We start from the raw sequence: 20,642 nt of genomic DNA, 5'->3' as shown, positions 1-20,642 counted from the left end.
ATGTTTTAGGAACAGTTTCCCTTCTTCATTATTCATGTTGTGCCTGTGAGCATGAACTCAAATTTAACTCTCAGTCTAATTCGTTGCTCCCTTTCTTCTACAGAATATGCCTCCCGAGAGAAGTAACAAAAATCAGTCAGCCCCTCAGTCTGTCCAAGCAGATCCCTTGGACGAACATGTTTCTCATGCAGAGTTCAGAGCTGCATTCACTATTCTTGCTAATTCAGTTGCTGCCCAGAATGAACGACCAACTGTCATTCCGACCAACCCAGTGGTGAATTCAGTTGCAGCTAGGATTCGGGACTTCACCCAAATGAATCCTCCATCCTTTTTTGGGTCTAAGTCAGACGGGGACCCTTAGGAATTCCTTGATCAGGTTCAGAAGGTTACAAATATCATGGGGGTATCAGTCATTGAGAGTGCTGAGCTAACTGTATATTAGTTGCAGGATGTGGCTCACACATGGTTCAAACAGTGGAAAACAGAGAGGGTTAGTGACGCAGGGCCTATAGAGTGGGAGGAGTTTGCCACTGCTTTTCTTGATAGACTCTTCCCCTAGAGCTGAGGGAAGCTAAAGTGTTAGAGTTTATCAAGCTCAGGCAGGGAAACATGATAGTGAAAGAGTATTCTCTTAAATTTACTCAATTAGCTAGATGTGCTCCTCATGTAGTGGCAGATAGCAGGCTAAGATAAGTAAGTTTATTTCTGGGGTGAATGATAGTGTGGTCAATGAGTGCAGATCTATAATTTTAATTAGTAAGATAGACATAGCCAGGCTTATGATCCATGCTCAACAGATATAAGAGCAGAAGATTAAGATGAGGGAAAAGCAGAATAAGAGAGCAAAGACCGATAGCTTCAACTTTAATCAGCCTAAGTCAGAAGGTGGTAACCGTTCTCAGTTCCACCTAAAGTCATCCATTCCAGCTCCTTTCTCAGCCAGCGCTCCAATTCCTAAGTTCAGGGAGGGTAACAAAGATAAGGCGCTAGGCTCTAAGTCTTAGGGTAGCTTTAGCAGTGCCCGAACCAATCTTCTTTATCAGACTTATGGTAAAAACCACAAGGGTATTTGCAGAGCTGGTAGTGATATGTGTTTAAAATGTGGCAAGCTAGGCCACAAAGTTAGAGATTGTCCCCAGTCAGGATTTCAGGGTCAGCAGAATCGTTCCTCAGTTCAGTCTGATCACCCGGATCAGCAGGGTACCACTTCCAGCACAACCAGTGGGCAACTCCCAAATAGACTTTATGCTATCCAGTCCTGATAGGATCAGGAAAATTCTCCTGATGTGGTCACTGGTACGTTACAGATTTTTTATGTACATGTTTATACCTTGCTAAATCCAGGAGCTTCTTTGTCTTTTATTACTCCCTATATAGTAGTTGATTTCAGAGTCAGTCCTGAAATTCTAGCAGAGCCCTTCTCAATCCAATTATGGTATCTCAGAAAGTCACATCAGCAGACTTGGTCGAATTATAGATGACTGATTTTGATGTCATTCTCGGCATGGATTGGCTTCATTCCTGCTATGCCACAGTCGACTACAGAAATAGAGTGGTCCAGTTTTAGTTTCTGAATGAACCTATCCTAGAGTGAAGGGGTAGTATTTCAGCGTTCAGAGGTCAGCTTATTTCCTACCTTCGGGCATGGAAATGATATCTAAGGGATGTGTCTATCATCTTGTTTGAGTTAAGGACACTAGTTCCAAAACTCCCAGTCTGGAATCAGTCCCAATAGTGAACGAATACTCAAATGTCTTTCCCAAAGATCTTCTAGGAATTTCTCTCGAAAGGAAAATAGACTTCAGCATTGATCTTCTTCCAAATACTCAGCCTATATCTATTCTTCTATACAGAATGACACCAGCAAAACTCAAAGAATTGAAAGATCAGTTGAAGGATCTCCTAGATAAGGGTTTCATCAGACCCAGTGTGTCTCCGTGGGGTGCACCAGTCTTATTCATGTGCAAGAAAGACAGTTCTCTCAGAATGTGTATAGATTACCGTCAGCTCAATAAAGTCACCATCAAGAACAAGTATCCACTTCCCAGAATCGATGACTTGTTCGATCAACTTCAGGGTTCCAGCTATTTTTCTAAGATAGACCTCAGATCAGGCTATCATCAGCTCAGGATCAGCGAATGTGATATTCTGAATGATCACTTCAAATTCTTAGTCATGTTCTTTGGTCTTACCAATGCCCCAACAGCTTTCATGGACTTGATGAACCATGTGTTCAAGCAGTACTTGGGCATGTTTGTCATAGTTTTCATAAATGATATTCTTGTCTATTCCCATAGAAAGCAAGATCATGCAAACCATCTCAGAATAGTGTTGCAGACTCTTAGAAATCATCAATTATTTGCCAAATTCAGTAAATACGAGTTTTGGCTAAGGTAGTAGCATTACTTGGTCATATTATTTCCGGTGATGGCATTAGAGTTGATTCTTAAAAGACCGAAGCGGTAAGAAACTAGCCTCGCCCTATCTCTTCATCTGATATCAGGAGTTTCTTAGGTTTGGCTAGCTATTACAGATGGTTTGTTGAGGGATTTTGTTCTATTGCATCCCCTATATCTAGATTGACTCAGAAGAAAGTCAAGTTCTATTGGTCAGATCCTTGCGAGAAGAGTTTTCAGAAGTTGAAGACTCGACTCACCTCATCCCAGTTTTAGCTCTTCCAGATGGTTTAGATGGGTTTGTGGTGTACTGTGATGCATCTAGAGTGGGTTTGGGTTGTGTTCTCATGCAACATGGTAAGGTCATAACCTATGCCTCCAGGTAACTTAAACCCCATGAGAAGAACTATCCTACTCATGATCTTGAGTTAATAGCCGTAGTTTTTACCTTAAAGATTTGGAGGCATTACTTATACGGTGTTCATATAGATGTATTCACAGATCATAAGATCCTTCAGTATGTCTTTTCTCAGAAAGAATTTAATCTTCGCCAGAGAAGGTGGTTAGAACTCTTGAAAGATTATGACATGAGTATCCTTTATCAATTGGGCAAGGCCAATATAGTGGCCGACGCTCTTAGTAGACTGTCTATGGATAGTGTTGCTCATGTTGAGGACAGTAAAAAAAGTTAGCTCAGGAAGTCCATCAGTTTACAGACTAGGTGTCCGCTTAGTTGATTCAACATAAGGTAGTATATGGGTTCAGAATAGTTCAGAATCATCTCTAGTATCCGAGGTGAAAGAAAAGTAAGATAGAGATCCTAGTCTTGTTATATTGAAAGAGTTGGTCCGAGATCAGAAGGTAGAGGTTTTCTCCTAAGTGAAAGATGGTGTTCTCTGTTGTCAGGGTCGTCTGTGTGTTCCAGGTGTAAGTGACTTGAGGCAACAAATTCTTGCAGACGTGCATGGTGTTCGCTACTCTATTCATCCAGGGGCCACTAAGATGTACCGCAACTTATGAGAGATCTATTGGTGGAGTGGGATAAAGAGAGATATTGTATAGTTTGTGGCTAAGTGCTTTATATGTCAGTGGGTTAAGATAGAGCATCATAAGCCTAGTAGGTCCATGCAGGAATTCAATATTCCTACTTAGAAGTGGGAAGAAGTGAACATGAACTTTCTAATGGGTTTTCCTCGTACTCGTCGTCAGCATGATTCAGTTTGGGTCATTGTAAATAGGATGACCAAATCATTTTATTTTCTTCCAGTCCATACCTCTTATTCAGCTGAGGATTACGCCAAACTCTATATCAGGGAGTTGGTTAGATTGCACGGTGTTCCGTTGTCTATTATTTCAGATAAAGGTACCCAATTCACCTCTCACTTCTATAAAGCATTCCAAAAGGGTTTTGGTACCCAAGTTCACCTCAGGATAGCCTTTCATCCTCAGACAGATAGTCAAGCAGAAAGGACCATTCAAACCTTGAAAGATATACGATGGGCGTGTGCAATTAATTTCAAGGGGAGTTGGGATGACCACTTGCCTTTGATTGAGTGTGCATACAACAACAATGATCATTCCAGTATTTAGGTTGTTTCATTCGAAGCTCTCTATGTAGTAGGTGCATATCTCCAATTGGTTGGTTTGAAGTGGGTGAGGCCGCAGTAGTAAGGCCTGACTTGGTATTTGACATCTTAGATAAAGTTTAGTTGATCAGAGAACGGCTTAAGACAACTCATAGCTGATAGAAATCATATGCAGATGTGCGCAGAAAGGATATCGAGTTTGAGATTGATAATTATGTGTACTTGAAAATCTCTCCCATGAAGAGATTAAAGTGATTCGGCAAGAAGGGAAAGCTCAGTTTCCGATATATCGATCCCTTTAAAATTCTCAGTCCTTTTGGTAAGGTAGCTTATAAGCTTGAATTGCCTTCAAATCTAGCCTCAGTTCATCCATTGTTCCATGTCTCCTTGCTAAATAAGTGCATAGGTGACCCAACAGTTGTAGTCCTGGTAGAGGGCTTAGACATTCAGAATAACCTTTCTTTCGAAGAAATTCCAGTCAAAATTCTTGACTACCAGACTCACAGACTGAGGAACAAAGAAGTCCCTCTAGTCAAAGTTCTTTGGCGGAATTAGTCCGTTGAGGGAGCTACTTGGGAAGAAGAAGCAGACATGTGGACCAAGTACCCTCACCTCTTCTCCGCAAACTCAGAATCAGCCCAAGGTAATAGTTTTCCTTAAGCTTATTCAGTTTCATGTTCATATTTCAGTTATAAACTTAGTATCAAATACCTTTGCATATCCAGTCATATGTTCAAGTATCATGTCAGTCGCGTATTTATGCATCAGATATGCATTCTCTTCACGAGAAACTCAGCTTCTTAGCAATTTCAGTCATGTATTCATGAAGACTATCCATCATATATCCATGCATCAGACATGCATATTCAGTATGAGATTTCAGTAAATCAGAAGTTCCAATCATATAGACATGCTAAAATATTCACGTCCCTTAAGTAAGATCAGTCTATTAGCTTTCCCAGTCTAGTCAGTCCTATTCGAGGGCGAATGTTCCCAAGAGAGAGATATTGTAATACCTCAAACTTTCTTTAAGTCAAATCTAGTCTCCAGAAGAGCTAGTGATGACTTCCTAAATAATTAATGTTTAAATCTAATAGAATTTCACCAATTTTGACTTTTTATCATGTGGAAAATTGAATTAGCTTTCCCACGATGCCAGTTTTGTCCAAATCCGGTATTGGAGTAAAAAGTTATGGACGTTTAATAGAGAACTGTTGGAACTGCCCAGAAGCGACGGTTAGGCCGACGGACCATCAAGCTAGCGACAGACCATCGCCCAAGCCGTCGTGACTAAGGCAGTGAATCCGAATTCTGGTCAAGTGCGACGGCCAAGACCGACGGATCGTTGCCCAAACCGTCGCAGGCAAGGCAAAAAGTTTAGATTCTGGCCAAATGCAATGGTCAGGACCGACGGACCATCGAGCTATCGACGGACCGTCGCCCAAACTGTCGCCACTTTCAATCAAAAATTTTAAGCTATTTTTAAAAGGGTATTTGGGTCTTTTTCCACCCATTTTAACCCATAATTATACCAGACCAGAGCTCATAACTTTTTTATTTATCCACAACACCAATTAGGGTTTCTCTCAAAGATCAATCCCCAAGAATAAGAAACCCTAGGTGTTTAATCCCAAGTCAAGAATTTAAGTTTTTCTCCACCAATCTTCAAGAAATCATCCATCCAGGCATGTAAAGTGTTGATTCATGGGTTTCTTTTACCCATGAAGCTCAAGTAACCCTATTTGAAATATAAACTTTGGATTCCATAGTATGTATTGAATTATACCCATGTTTATGTTATTGTTTGATTTTCAAGTTGAAGTCTTTAATGACTATCATGAAAATATGTTAGTATGTGGTTGAAATTCTTGCATTGGAAGTGTAAAATGTTGTCATGATGTATTATTTGAATATTCATGCCTAAGCCTAAAGATATGCATGCAAGATGTTTGATAAAATGCCTAAGAGAATAGGAATTATGCCTTATGACTCATTTGTGACCAAAATTGATGAATCCATGTTTCTCCCTTATGTTCGATATGACTCCCATGTTATTGTTATGCTTTGAAATGGATTGAAGTAATACTCATGAGATTAGGCTTATGAAATTATGATATGTTTACATGCATTCCTATTCATATGTAAGCTTATAGCATACGAATACTTCATGAAAATCCCCAATGATTGTACTATGAATTATTGAATATGGTCATATGTCAAAAAATATCATGTATTGTCAGTTTCATGCTATCGAGTCCTGGGGATACTTGTACCCAACAATTTAGTTATGTGCCTAGAGCTAGTGTCAGTTTTCAAGATACTCTCAGTCAATCCATGCACAATAGAACTCAGTCAGACTCATGACTTAGGAAAACTCAGAAATCTCAGTAATCTAAAAAATCTTAGAAATTCAGTAATCTTAGTAGTATTCCGTCAGTCAACGAAACTTAATAAATGCAGTCCATTTCAGTTCAGTTAATCATCTTTCAGTGTCTATTTAGATGGGAGTAGGAATTAGCATCGAGTGAACCTAAGGATGAGGGCACACACTGACAATTGAGGGTGTGATCCTTAGAAGCAATACTTGCGTTCCAGAACTATGTAGCCAACATAGGTTGAGACATCAATACTGACAGATGAGGGTTGATGAGGTAGATTAACACTGTCAGATGAGGGTCCCACCATTCTCTTTTGGGGACACTGTCAAATAAGGGTCACCCACAGCTTGTCCTTACCAGTGGTGTGGTATTGACACCCTTTCAATTGGGGTTACAGATTGGACCCCAACTCAGCTATAATAACTTATTGGGGTATGTCGGTTAGATGACTACTTCCCATAGTTACAGTCTCAGTCTCAGTCTCAGTAATAGAACTCAAATAGTTCTACAAAATTCAGGATTGTCAGATACAGTTACCTAGTTAGTACGAAACTCAACTAGTTCCATCAGAAATAGGACTGTCAGACACAGGCATTCAGATAATAGTATATCAGCTATACAAAAATTTATGTTATCAGTATTCAGATTTAGTGATGTCATGATCTCAGTTACAGTTTACGTATTCATGTATGTGTTCTCACATTCATGTTATTCAATTAATTAGTATTTTTCATGCATATAACCCCCTTGCATTCAACGTACCTCACTTGCATACTTGTACATTCAATCGTACTAACGCATTTGCGCTATGGTGTTTTATACCACAGGTTCAAAAGTAAGAGCTCCAGAGCATCCAGATCAGACATTCAGCAGCCAGACTAGCAGTGAGTCCTCATCATTCAAAGATAGCGTGATTATTTTATTACTTTATTATTTCAGTAGTCCAGAGTTAGTTGGGGACATATCCCATCAACTCCACAGTTTTTAGACAGTTTAGAGGCTTTCAAACTATAGCATGTTCAGATAGTTATTTCAGTTTTATTTTGGTATTGATATACCGTATTTTCAGATGTTATGTTTTATTAGATATTTGAACCTTATGGCCTTTCATTCTTTTTCCGCATTTATACAGTATATTATGTAATTCCTAGTTACAGATATCAGTCATGGGTTAGCTTGTGGTCCTTCGGGGTTATGAGCACCGTGTAGCATTTCGGGTACTAGATTCGAGGCGTTACATTGAGGTAGGTTATGGTTTAATTAAATTTTAGACTCAATTAATTGTGTGTATGCTCCTAAATTGGATACTTGTTGATTGGTATTCGAATATGCTTGAAAATATTGATGTTTGGATTGTTGATGCGTGTATAAATGATTATTGAAATTTTACTTGATGAAATTGTCTTATGACTTTAAGTGTACTTGTAAACTTGGTACATCGTGTTGTATGCTGCGAAGTAGTGTAAATTTGATATTGCTATTACTTATCTATGTTGGATCGGGTACCACGTCGGCACGAATATGTGTATATATTGGATTGGGTACCACGTCGGTACGGATATGTGTATATATTGGATCGGGTACCTCACCAGTACGGATATGTATATATTGGATCGGGTACCACGCTGGTGCGAATATGTATATATTGGATCGGGTACCATGCCGGTACGGATATTATATATTGGATCGGGTACCACGCCGGTATAGATATGTATATGTTGGATCGGGTACCACACCGGTATGGATATGTATATATTAGATCAGGTACCACACCGGTACGGATATGTATATGTTGGATCGGGTACCACGACGATACGGATATGTGTATATATTGGATCGGGTACCACACCGGTATGGATATGTATATGTTGGATTGGGTACCACGTCAGTACGGATATGTGTATATATTGGATCGAGTACCACGTCGGTATGGATATGTATATGTTTGATCGGGTACCACACCGGTATGGATATGTATATATTGGATAGGGTACCACACCGGTATGGATATGTATATATTGGATCGGGTACCACGCCGGTATGGTACATAAACATAGATTGTTCCCTGCAAGTCATGATTGTTTGGGCAAAAATAAGTCCCATAACATGTGTACATATTTGTGTTGATTTTGTGGATTTTTACAGTATGGTTGATACTCTTGATGGTTATGTGACTTGTTTGTGAGCACTGTTTGATCTGTTGTTATTGTATTATTGATTCATTGAATAGTTGTTATGTGACGATGCCTGTTTACTTATTATTTAATTTATGTTGTGTATGTGCTATTAAATTGAGTTGGCCTATGATACCTACCAGTACATAGTGGTTTGTACTGATACTACCCTGTACTCTTTTTTTGTTGAGTTCAGAAAGTGTTCTAGAGGCTCAGACATGACCTCACCTCTAGAGTTTGATAACAGATCTTGATCCAAGGGTGAGCACTCCGTCTTCAGGCTGCCATAGGTCATCTTATTTGTTCTTGTCCATTTTTCTGGCAATGAAATAGTCTTTATTTTGGATATCTCTTTAGACATGATCTTTGTTAGTAATTCTTGTACAATGACTTTCGGGTCTTGGGGGTTTTAGTAAGTAGTTCGTTTGACTTTCGCATTAATAATGATTAGTCCTGGATTATTGTTATTATGTTGATTTATAATAATACCATCTTACTATTGATTAAGTGATTGGGTAATGGTTCGGTATAGATGGTTCTCCCATAGGAAGATTAGTGTGGGTGCCACTCATGGCCATTTGGGTCGTGACAATCCTTTGATACAAATGTAACATTTGTATTTGTATAATTTAGCATTTGTATTTGTATAATTTATTATTTGTATTGTTCAATTTGTATCAATAAAATAAAATTTGTATCAATGAATATAAATACAAGTATTCGTAGAAAAAAAATGATAATTCTTTTCAAATTATTTAAAAATAGAAATGATGTTGTCGACTACAAATGCAAATACAAACAAATGAAATTACAAATACAAATACAACATGTGGTCAACTTACAAATGCAATATAAAATAGTCCTTTAGAAATACAAGTGCATCCATGAAAATAGAATACAAATACGAACAAAATAAACCACAAAATACAAATACAATATGCAGTCAACTATAAAATACAAATACAAAAAAGTTCTTTAAGACACAAGTGCAAATTGTATAAAATATAAATGATGATGCGAACTATAAAATACAAATGAGAACTATGGAATATAAATATAAATACAAGTGCGAACTATAAGATAAAAATACAAATATAATTATATCAATAAATATAAAAATATAAATAATGGTGTGAATACAAAAAGCAATTGTGGTATTTTTGTTATCATCCATGGCTTGTATAACTTGTGCTCGACGTAGCCATATCTTCTGAAAGTACAAAAAAAAATTAAATAGAATTAAAAAAATGAGAAAGAAAAAGAAACCCAAAAATAAGAAGAAAGAGAAATAAAAACTAGAAATAGAAGAGAAAAAAAGTAAGAAAGTAGAAAATAAAAGAAGAAGAAGAAAAAAAGAGAAAAAAACAGGAAAACACGAAAAAGAAGAAAAATACAAAAAAGAAAAAGAAAAAAAGAAGAAGAAAGAGAAATAGAGATATAGAAGAGAGGAAAAAAATGAAACGAAATAATCAAAAAAGAAAAAAGAAAACGAAAATAAAAAAGAAACAAAAAGTAAAAGAAAAAGAAAAAAAGAAAATTATTTTGAATACAAATATGATGAGTGATTAATATGTTTTCATTATCATTCGTGACTTGTATTCGACGTAATTATATTTTTTAAAAATATAAAATAATATGAAAAATATAAAACAAACAAAAAAAAGAGAAAACTAAAGAGGACAAAACGAACAAAGAAAAAAAAGAGAAGTAGATACTATAGATTGAAGAAACAAAAGAAAATTAAAAAGAAAAAGACAGAAAAGATAGAATGAGGAAATTGTGGATTGTAGTTTGAAAAGTTAGCTAAAGATATTCTTATTTTACTCAAACATCTGTTATTTTCTGTAAGTGCCCCTTTTCATACTCATAACTTTTCCAATTTTATAAAAATTTATTTATAATATCTCAGTAAATTTGTATATTCATGTTTTTTCTAATGTTAAAATCAAATGACAATATACATAAATAACATTAGGGGTGGGTATAAAATATCCAAAATCAAATTACCGAATTGAACTAAAAAAATTTGGTAATTGATATTTGGTAATTTGATATTTGAAAGTAAAATTTTAAAATTATGGTATTCGGATTCAGGATTGATAAAAAATATTACTACCATTTGGTATTTGATATTTCCTGAATATCCAATAATAGTTAAGTGATCCATAGGCCACATACCTAATCCACACTCCAAAGGTCACATACTTGTGTGAATATTGCTCGAGCAAACTTTGAACTATTAAATATAGACATAAAGTAGACTCTTAACTTTACACAACAAACTTCTTTGCGACCAACATATGACAATTTTTGACAAAAATATCATGCTAAGACTGAAAATTAAGGCGTGGAAGGGAACAACAGAAAAGAAGTCTTCCTGACATGATACATAACACCATTGCTGGTTGCACTTGCTCAACTCTAATATTCCTAGCATAGGTCAGAATATGGCTTTAACCAAGTGGACTTGGTCAAGTCTTCTTAATCCTTGTGTTCACATGTCAACAGCAGATGAAAATTATCGAAAAACTCTGCACTTGGCAGACAACATAACATATATTGCTCTTCATCACATTTATAAGAAGTAATATTATAACTTTACATCACATTTACATTCAGTTTGATGTAAATGTTATTCGTGTTACATCCACTTCTCCCCTTCTTGGAGCTGGATCAAACTACAACAACATAGGTTTTAAGGTGTTTCATTAATTGAGCCACACATATCAACGTGTAACAAGACCAAATAAAATTGATTTTTTCTAATGTAAAACTGTGTATTCAGAGGTGTAAAACTACCAAACAAAATTGATTTTTTTTCAAAATATTGGTTAGAAATCACCACTATTATCACCAAATAGGATCACTATAAGCATGTCCAACTTTAATATGATAATACGAAATTTCGTATTGAACCAAAATTTAATTTATCGATTACCGAATCGAAATTTAATGATATGATACTTGGTATCTACTTTCATTTTCCGATTATCGAATTACTAAGCTCAAATTATAAAAATACTGAACTGAATACCAAACACCCACCCTGTATAACATCATGCACCAAATAAGATTAAGATTTGATTCGGAGCTCCAAAAAGTGTAGTGATCGGATCTAAGTCGAATTGTAGCCAACCGAGGGGGCACTTTGTGGATGTAACAGAAACAGCAAGGTACGGTACAGTTGAGAGAGCAGTTCGGTAAGCGCCAAACGGTGACTTTAACTATTTGAAACCGGGTATAAAATACGGCCCACGAAATGTTTACAATACTTCATTGAACAACAGATAAGAAGATGGAGGGAGAATCAAGCAGTATTCGAGTAAATGGAATGCAATTTTCATACGATTTCCAAAGTCCCATATTTTTCGATTTCAACCTCAACATTTCTCCCCGATCTCGATGTCTCCTTCTCGGTGCTAATGGATCCGGTATTCTTTACTCTCATCTACTGTAACCACTATTTTCCAATTTTACATATGTAGAAATTTATATACGTACGACGAGAATGTGTGAGAGGTTAGTTCGAAGAAACATTGGGGAGAAGTGATTAGACTGGACGTGGCGGCAGATATGAACTTAGATAGGAGGGTTTATGAAGTCGCGGATTATGGTAGTTGGCGTTGTCTCGTTTCCTAGCGGGATAGGTTGATGCATTGTACATGTTTATAACAGTAGTAGTAGCATTTGGCTCACAGTTGCCTGTCTTACTACTTTTGTTAATTGTTATTTATTGTGCTTCAGTTATCGCATTACTTGGTTATGGTCATTGCTCTTCTTTTGAATGCTATGTTATGTTTTTCCTATTATTTTCTTTGTCCTTTTTTACTTCTATATTTTTTTAGCTTCCGGAAACAGCCTCTTTTCCCCCTCGAGGTAGAGTTAAGGCTTACGTACACCCTATCCTCCCCAGACTACATTGGGTTTGTTGTTGTTGTTGTTACGATCATAGTGACTCCTAAACCTCTGGGTTTTGCAATTTACACCCATTATCTTCAAATTAATTGTGAGCCTCAACTTTTTCCAACTTGGAATAGGGAAGACAACCCTTTTGAAGATATTGGCGGGAAAGCATATGGTGGGTGGAAAAGAGGTAGTGAGGGTGCTGAATTTTTCGGCTTTTCATGACACCCACCTCGTCTGTAGTGGTGATCTGGCTTACCTTGGAGAGTCTTGGAGCAAAACTGTCGGCACTGTTGTAAGTACTTCATTTACTTTCTGGTCTTGGTTTTCATGTCTGCAATTTTGTGATTTTTGTTTCATGAAATTGAGGGTGTGGTCATGGTGGATTTAGCATATGGCACCAATTGCCATAGTTGAACAAGAGCAGCTATGCTTCAGTCCCGAACAAGTTGGGCTTGGCTATATGAATTCCCGCTTCTTCATTTAAGCTCATTTCATATCTTCATTGCACAAATGCCGCAGTTGAACAAAAACAACTACACCTCAGTCCCAAACAAGTTGGAGTCAGCCATATCAGTTCCCATTTTTTCATTTAAGCTCATTTCATATCTTCAGTATACAAATAACATAGGTTAACAACTTTTTAAAAAATATATATGGTATGTTTTTATACGAATTTCGCACCAATATAAAGTAGTGATGGGTGAAATTGTAGTGTTATACCCCGCACCCTACTGATAAAATCCTGAACTGCACTTGGGTATCTGTATGATGAACTATACATGTATCCCTAATTGTGCAAATGAAGCTGGTTATTGTGGTTGAGATTTCTGTGTTATCTCGATGATAACTTACTATTCCTTTTTTTGATCTTTTTATTTTTATCCAAGCATAGAACTTCGACTTTGTTGAATAAGCTTCTACTCTAAATGAGTTGGTTTTTTCCAAAATTCAGGGAGAGGTTCCACTTCAGGGAGATTTTTCGGCTGAACATATGATATTCGGAGGTTTGTAATCGCTTTTTTTCTGCAAGTTCCCATTTTAATCTCCTGATGGTATTACATAATGATCTTCTGTCAAATTTGTCGAGTCGTGAATACCGAGTGCTTGTTATATGTTATTCACGAGGATATATATTGACTCATACTATGAAAAGATAGTAGTTTTAGGCATCACTTAAATTGACATGCACTCGTGGCCCGTCTAATCTAGGCTTTCTCAAGATCCTCTAAACTATTTCATCTATTACTGGAACTACCCATGTATTATCTTTAACTTTAAAGACTTTTAGTCTGTGTCAAAATTTCGATCTGATTTCCTTTGTATTTTGCACCATTCTATCTCGGACCTAGGAGCCTGTGAGAAGTATGAGAAGAATATTATTGAATTGTTGTAACTACATTATTACATTGAGGCTCTATTTATAGACAATACATTCCAATCCTTTTCCTAATAGGACACTACATTATAGTCCTTTTCCAAGTAGGATTTTATACTTTATTCCTATTCCTACTCATATTCTAACACTTCCCCTCAAGCTGGTGCATAAAAGACATATGTACCAAGCTTGTTATGGATGTAACTAATATGAGAATCGGTGAGGGACTTGGTGAAGATATCTGCAAGAAAACTGATAAGGACTGCTTTGAATGTCTGAGAGACCTCAATTGAAACGGAACAAATTGAAAAAGTGATCCGAAAAGTAGTAAATATTGTCGTAAAGTCGATGTGTCGCTGGAAAATTGCCGAAAACTGGTATAAAATATACGGGTCATCTCGAAATCAAGAGACGAGTAGATCTTGAATATGAAAGTCACTGGAAACTTAGCTGAAACATGCTCACACACCAGATTATTAGATTTGATGGCTGAAAAGTGATTACAATCTGAGGAAAAAAAAAGTATATGGGTAGGGTCAAAATGATGACACGATCCTATTGAAAAGGAGAAATATGTGTAGGGTCGGAATGACGGCACGACCCTATAGAGAAATAGAAATTATATGAGTAGGGTCGGAGTGACGGCACGATCCTACTGTAAAAGAGAAATTATATGGGCAGGGTCGGAATGATGGCACGACCCTACTGAAAAAGATCTGAGGAGTCACCGAAAAGACGTACGGAACTATGTAAATTAAATCTGAGGAGTCACCAGAAAGATGCATGGTTCTATGCAACTCAGATATGAGAGAGTAGTCCGGAAAGATGCACGGTGCTACGCAAATCAGATATGAGAAATAGTTACCGAAAAGAAGTAGTACGGTGCTAAGAAAAATAGATATGAAAAAGTAGTCAGCGGACAGATGTATGGTGCTACGCAAAGATATGAGAAAATAGTCACTAGAAAGATACACAGTGAGCCAGTGACCCAACTTTTGCTAACATAATCATTGGCCAGACGGGCGGCATATATGGATGATAGCCGCCCGCCGGCAGCAGAAACTCTTTGATTCTTTACCAAGATCGTGGAAGCTCAGACAGGTGGCATATATGGATGATAGCCGCTCGCCGGCAGCGGAAACTCTTTGATTCTTTACCAAGATCGTGGAAGCTCAGATACCATGTTGAGAAGTATGAGAAGAATATTATTGAATTGTTGTAACTACATTATTACATTGAGGCTCTATTTATAGACAATACATTTCAATCCTTTTCCTAATAGGACACTACATTATAATCCTTTTCCAAGTAGGATTTTATATGTTATTCCTATTCCTACTCATATTCTAACAGAGCCCATAACTAATATGACTCTAACTAGTTGTTAATTTATTGACACCATTCTGTTTTAGGACTATTCTGCATATGATTTTCTGCTAAATGTGAACTTGTTGTGTTCGAGCTACAATTTTCAATTTTTTTTCTGTTTTCTTTGTCATGGTTTAGTTGAAGGAGTGGATCCAGTTCGGCGAGAAAAGTTGATTGAGCTGCTGGATATTGATCTGCAGTGGCGTATGCACAAGGTATCTGATGGTCAGAGGCGTAGAGTCCAAATCTGCATGGGTCTCCTTCACCCCTACAAGGTAATGTTTGATGTACTAGGTTCACAGTTGACCATATCAGAGTTGAAAATTTGTGGATCCAAGGTTGCATCAACCCCCAAGAATACTGGTCATATTTGCAGTAGGCTCACCATTTTAAATTTTTCAGAAATAGTTCTGGTGCTCATTCTCATCGCTCGCCTCTCACTTATATTTTTCTTTTCTTTATGGAGGGGGCTTCATATCTATTTGTCTTCGAGTTTCATTTGTCTCATTAGTCAAAAGGAAAAGGGAGGTGTGTTTTCACCTCTGGAAAAGTTCTGTTCCTTTGTCCATCTGGGGTTCCCTCCCAAGTGAGATAATAGGATCCATCTGTTGCTTGCTCAATAATCAAACAATATGCTTACTGTGAGGTGGTTTTCATACTTAGTTTGATAATTATCAGCTGGGTGGTTTAACTTCTTTGATGACTGTTGCTAATAGAGACTCACTTTCTTCCAGGTTCTTTTACTGGATGAAGTCACAGTTGACTTAGATGTTGTCGCGAGGATGGATTTGTTGGATTTCTTTAAGGAAGAATGTGAACAGGTATGCATTGTCTTCTTCTGAACTTATGTGTGCTGAACTAGATATCCAACTGGGTTTAAGCAGTACAAGGGTGGTTTTCGAACAGATGTTTCAATATTCCCCTTGGATTTTCTCGTAGCTCTTTTTTCTTTTTTGAGATAGGGGAAGGAGTGGGCTCGTTCATATTTAAGTGTCAAGACTGCATGTCCATTCAGCACTTATGTGACAGATTTTTCCTTAGCGTCACCTGAACATTTAAGCAATTTTGAAAAACTACATAATTTAGTAAGCCACTTTGATGGAATTAATATTGGCAAACCACTTTAGATACTATTGTGTTACAGATCTGGTAAATGAAGGTGGACAAAAAGATTAATTTTCTGGTGAGATTAATTTTCTGGTTCTATGTCATGATAACACAGAGAGGAGCTACAATTGTCTATGCAACACATATATTTGATGGACTGGAGACATGGGCGACAGATCTTGTTTACATCCAAGATGGAGTTCTGAAGAGGTCTGAGAAGTTACCCGAACTTCCGGAGTTGAAGTCTGCACCCAATTTGCTTTCAGTAGTTGAGAACTGGTTGCGTTCTGAGACCACGATTGAGAAAAAGAAGCCGCTTCCCGCTCCGCCAAAAGTTCAAAAGTCCTCCCCTTTTGTCTCTTCTCCATTTCAGTCATCTAGACATATGGCGTATTTTCGTTGATTACGTGTTCTGTTTCCAGAATCGAATTAAACCTTGCCGGTTTGCCTATAGTGAGAGATGAGAGCTGGTTTTTCGGTGTTTACAGCTTGGGAAATGCTGCTTTTATCATGGGCTACATCCCTTTGCTAAATTCAGAAGTAAGGGTTATGGCAACTCAGGTTAAATTTACGTGTTGAAGACCTGAAGATGCGCCTTTAGTGCAAGTATATTATAGTGTTCGATTCTTCTATTTGTATTACTCTGAAGCAATTTCGTGTTACAGACTAACAGCAATCACCGTGATATTATTTTTATCGTATCTGAATATTCATCGCTTCATTTTGCACCTGCCGGGCGTATAGTCATTGTCAAGATATTAATTTTAATGAGAATTTATTTTCCATGAAAATATTTTCTGTGGAAATTCCTGTGATGACGTTTCAGATGATTGTGTATTCATCAAATCAAAATCGAAAAGGTGAATTATTTCATCACATTGAACATCTGTGTTTTCGTGGTATTTGTTGCAACTTGCAACTATCATGAATGGGGGTGTTAAGTTTTTGGCCGGCCTTCAAAGTCACTCCAACTACTATGGCATAATGGTTGCCGATTGCAAACACACTTTAGGAGGCACTTATCTCAAACCAAGACCTCTGATTGATCGTATAAGGTCAAATTTCAAAGATACGAATTCTGTTAAGGGGGTTGACTAGGATAGGTGTTTATGATAACTGCTACAATGTCTTCCTCGACTTTACAAATAAAGAAGATTTCAGTACAGTTCGGTAAAAACATGTTATCGATATTGAAGGCCAACAGTTGTGGCTTCAGAAATGGTCACTAGTCTTTAAACCAGAAGTGGACTTGTTGATTGAACCTGTGTGGGTGGTTCTTCCTGAACTCCCATTTCATATCCATACTTGGCAATACGTTAAGCAAATTGTAAGCTCTGTCGAGAACCCCCCTTGAAATGGATTTGGACACAAGAGGAAGAACTAAGTCGAGCATGGCCAAGGTGAGGGTGAAGATTGATCTCCTTAAACCTCAATTAGATTTTGTCTTTGTTAGTTTGATGCACGAAAATTCTCCTCAGACTAGCTTTATGCAAAAATTAGAATATGAAGGAATTCCCAAGTACTGCAAATATTGCAAAAAAACATGGGCACATGAAAGAGGTGGAAAAGGAGGATTAATCCAGAAGTACCAAAGAAGTGCCAGAACTTGAGGTTAGTGACTCGAGAGCTCATGTAACAGTTCAGACGATAACAGTGACAATAAGGCAGAAACCAAGAACAAGAAAAATGTGGGTGAAAATAATAAGATGTTTCTATCATACACTTTCCGACTCAAAAATTTTGAAAACATTTCTGCACATATTCTCAAACGTCTATTACTACATGTTCTCAAAGGTCTATTGCTTATCTCTAAGTTAACCACTTAAAATATACAATATATATTTTTAAATTATACAGATTATCTAAACAAGACGTAAAACCTCATGCATGTTTCAATTAATATTGATGAGTATAACTAAAATATGAAACATATTTTATGTGATTAAGTTATTCACGTAATGGACGCTTGTGAACAATGCCCAATAACTTTTTCAAAATATGATCTTCAAATGTCTAATAAGAGCACTTTACATGTGTTTTGATTGTTGGGTTCGAAATTAAAAGACGTCATGTGAAAGCTTAAAGTTTGCAAACCATAAATGCAATAATTCAGAAGATAAAGAAAATATATTAAAAATATAATATTATTGATATGATTTGATCAAGAGATCTATATATTGAAAATCTAATATCGAAAACTATTAAATCTATTCGGAGAAATTTTCCCTTAAACAAAATTCTTAAAGAACTATTTTGTGGATAAAATTGTTAAAGGACTACGTTATGAATACTATTTATGGCTTGATAAGAGATCTCTTCTATTTTTACAAAATCCTACCTCTAAAAAGAATAAATCTATTAGAAAAGAGATTCTTTACAGCAACAAAAGTAATTCTAATTCAGATAGAAAATAAGGTGAATTAGGAAATTCAGTGCAAATCGATATCCAATTAAGCCAAATCATAATTCGAGTATTTCATGTGACATATTAAAGATCACAAAATTAAAAAATATTTTGATACATTTTTCATATCTTTAATTTAAGACATCAAAATATTTTGATACATTTTTTATATCTTTAATTTAAACATCAAAATTTTAAAAGGAAAAGGGAGTGCGTTTGACGAATTGAATCCATCAAAATATTTTGATATATTTTGATACATTCTTGTACAATCTTGGTTGATTGAAGAAGTAGGGGAAGTGCGTTTTTTGAATTGAATCAATACCCATGGCATACATTGCATTATCTTCAATATAATAGTTGTCTTAGTGGTTGCAGATGTTAGGATCCTGCCTAGCTATTGTTACTTACTCCAAAAGAGGAGTAGTGACTAGGAAAGGATAATGACAACAGTAATTTGAGAGTTAATTGTCGATCCATTGTGCACAATGGAATATAGTAAATGACCATTAGCTTCCATCTAATAACTAGAGGCTAAAAATATAATAGTTAATTGGGATCAAGATAAGGGTTAGTAATGCGACATCCTGAGACTCAAAAGGTAAAGGGTGAAATCCTTCTACTCGTTCAAAAAACTGTAGAAGGTACATAACTTATCGATTCTGCATGCAAGGTATTGGATTGGTTCACCATAGCATGATAAACCTACGGAGTTGAGAAGCCGGGGGGAACGCAATCTTAGTGTTCACCTATAATTGATTTCAACCAAAGTTAATATTGTTACTTGCTCGAGATTACTACAAACAAATTCCTCCATTTACTTTCCAGTACTGCCTGTAGACTACAATTGCTGATAACTGCAAGTCCACGTGTTCCCTTGGGATTTGACCCTAACCTTAGCTGGGTTACTATATCTTGACAGCGACCATACCATCCTCTGAAGGAGGTGTTGCTTGGAGTCATCAAGAAATTGACGCCGTTGTCGGGGAGCACAATGTTGATTTATGGATTGAATTCATTGCAGTTTTTAGGTTTTTTCTTTTTAGTTCTTAGTTGGGCATACGCTGGTGTATGCCTAGCACACAGAGTAAAGGCAATCCCTTACTCCCACCGATTTTAGAGAAAATCCTACAATCACATACAGAGCCAAAGAGGGACAATCTCCCTGAATATGAAGTTCAGGATGGTGTTGATAGACTGATTGGTGAGAAGTTAGCTCAGGAAGAGTTAGCAGAGTCAAGACAAATAGTAAACTACCGAGCAACACTAGATAGAAATCAGAACAAAAGTCGACCTCAAGTGATCCCAATATATCAGTTTGTTCAGTCGTATGTTAATAATGAGGAAGATTTAGGATATGATGATTCGACTGATACAAGAGCCATTATCCCTTCCGCTTTATGTCCTGATATCAAGTTTAATATCTATAGTGATATGATTCAACTCTTGTACTTGAAAGGAGTGTTTGCGGGACTACTAACGAATGATGGAAATATACACCTGCAAATTTTGTTGAGCTATGCACTCCATATACCATATTGAGGGTAGATCAAGAGGTACTAAGATTGAGGTTGTTCCATTTCTCGTTTACTTGGGAAGTATCATTATGGCTTGGGGAACTGCCAAGAGGTTCTATTACTACATGAAAGGAGATACACAGATAATTCTTGAACACATTCTTTTCTCCATCTAGGGTATTGCAGCTCAAGGATGAGATTTATAATTTCAGACAGTTGAAATCAGAGTCTATGTATGAGGTATGGGTTTAGTTCAAGAAGAGTTTTAGTATGTTATCCAACCGCCGGATGTCAGGGACAAGCTTATTGGAGATATTCTATAGAGCTCTGACTACCAGTTCTAAAGAAATAGCAAACATTATTTTTCGAGGAGCCTTGATGAGATTACGATGTGAGTTAGCTTCGGGAATTATGGATCAGATCTCATTAAC

The 20,642-nt window shown here is 36.8% G+C and overlaps 1 protein-coding gene across 2 annotated transcripts; it reads left to right on the top strand.

Moving 5' to 3' along the window:
* The first annotated feature begins 11,571 nt into the window (after positions 1 to 11,571).
* LOC107853184 (ABC transporter I family member 19) lies at positions 11,572 to 17,018 on the top strand. 2 transcript variants are annotated; one of them, XM_016698187.2, is made up of 7 exons: positions 11,572 to 11,734; positions 11,822 to 11,965; positions 12,572 to 12,732; positions 13,393 to 13,444; positions 15,322 to 15,458; positions 15,918 to 16,004; positions 16,406 to 17,018. In XM_016698187.2, exons 2-7 carry the CDS (start codon positions 11,830 to 11,832, stop codon positions 16,691 to 16,693), a joined length of 861 nt encoding a protein of 286 aa, XP_016553673.1. In that variant the 5' UTR covers positions 11,572 to 11,734; positions 11,822 to 11,829; the 3' UTR covers positions 16,694 to 17,018. The 2 variants fall into 2 exon arrangements, with proteins under 2 accessions (XP_016553673.1, XP_016553674.1); XM_016698188.2 differs by having other exon boundaries at positions 11,578 to 11,707.
* Positions 17,019 to 20,642: the final 3,624 nt, after the last annotated feature.

This window comes from Capsicum annuum, chromosome 3 (assembly GCF_002878395.1).
Source record: "Capsicum annuum cultivar UCD-10X-F1 chromosome 3, UCD10Xv1.1, whole genome shotgun sequence".
Lineage (NCBI taxonomy): Eukaryota > Viridiplantae > Streptophyta > Magnoliopsida > Solanales > Solanaceae > Capsicum > Capsicum annuum.
Note: the sequence above shows the minus strand (reverse complement) of the source record. Positions and strands in the feature narration are given on the sequence as shown.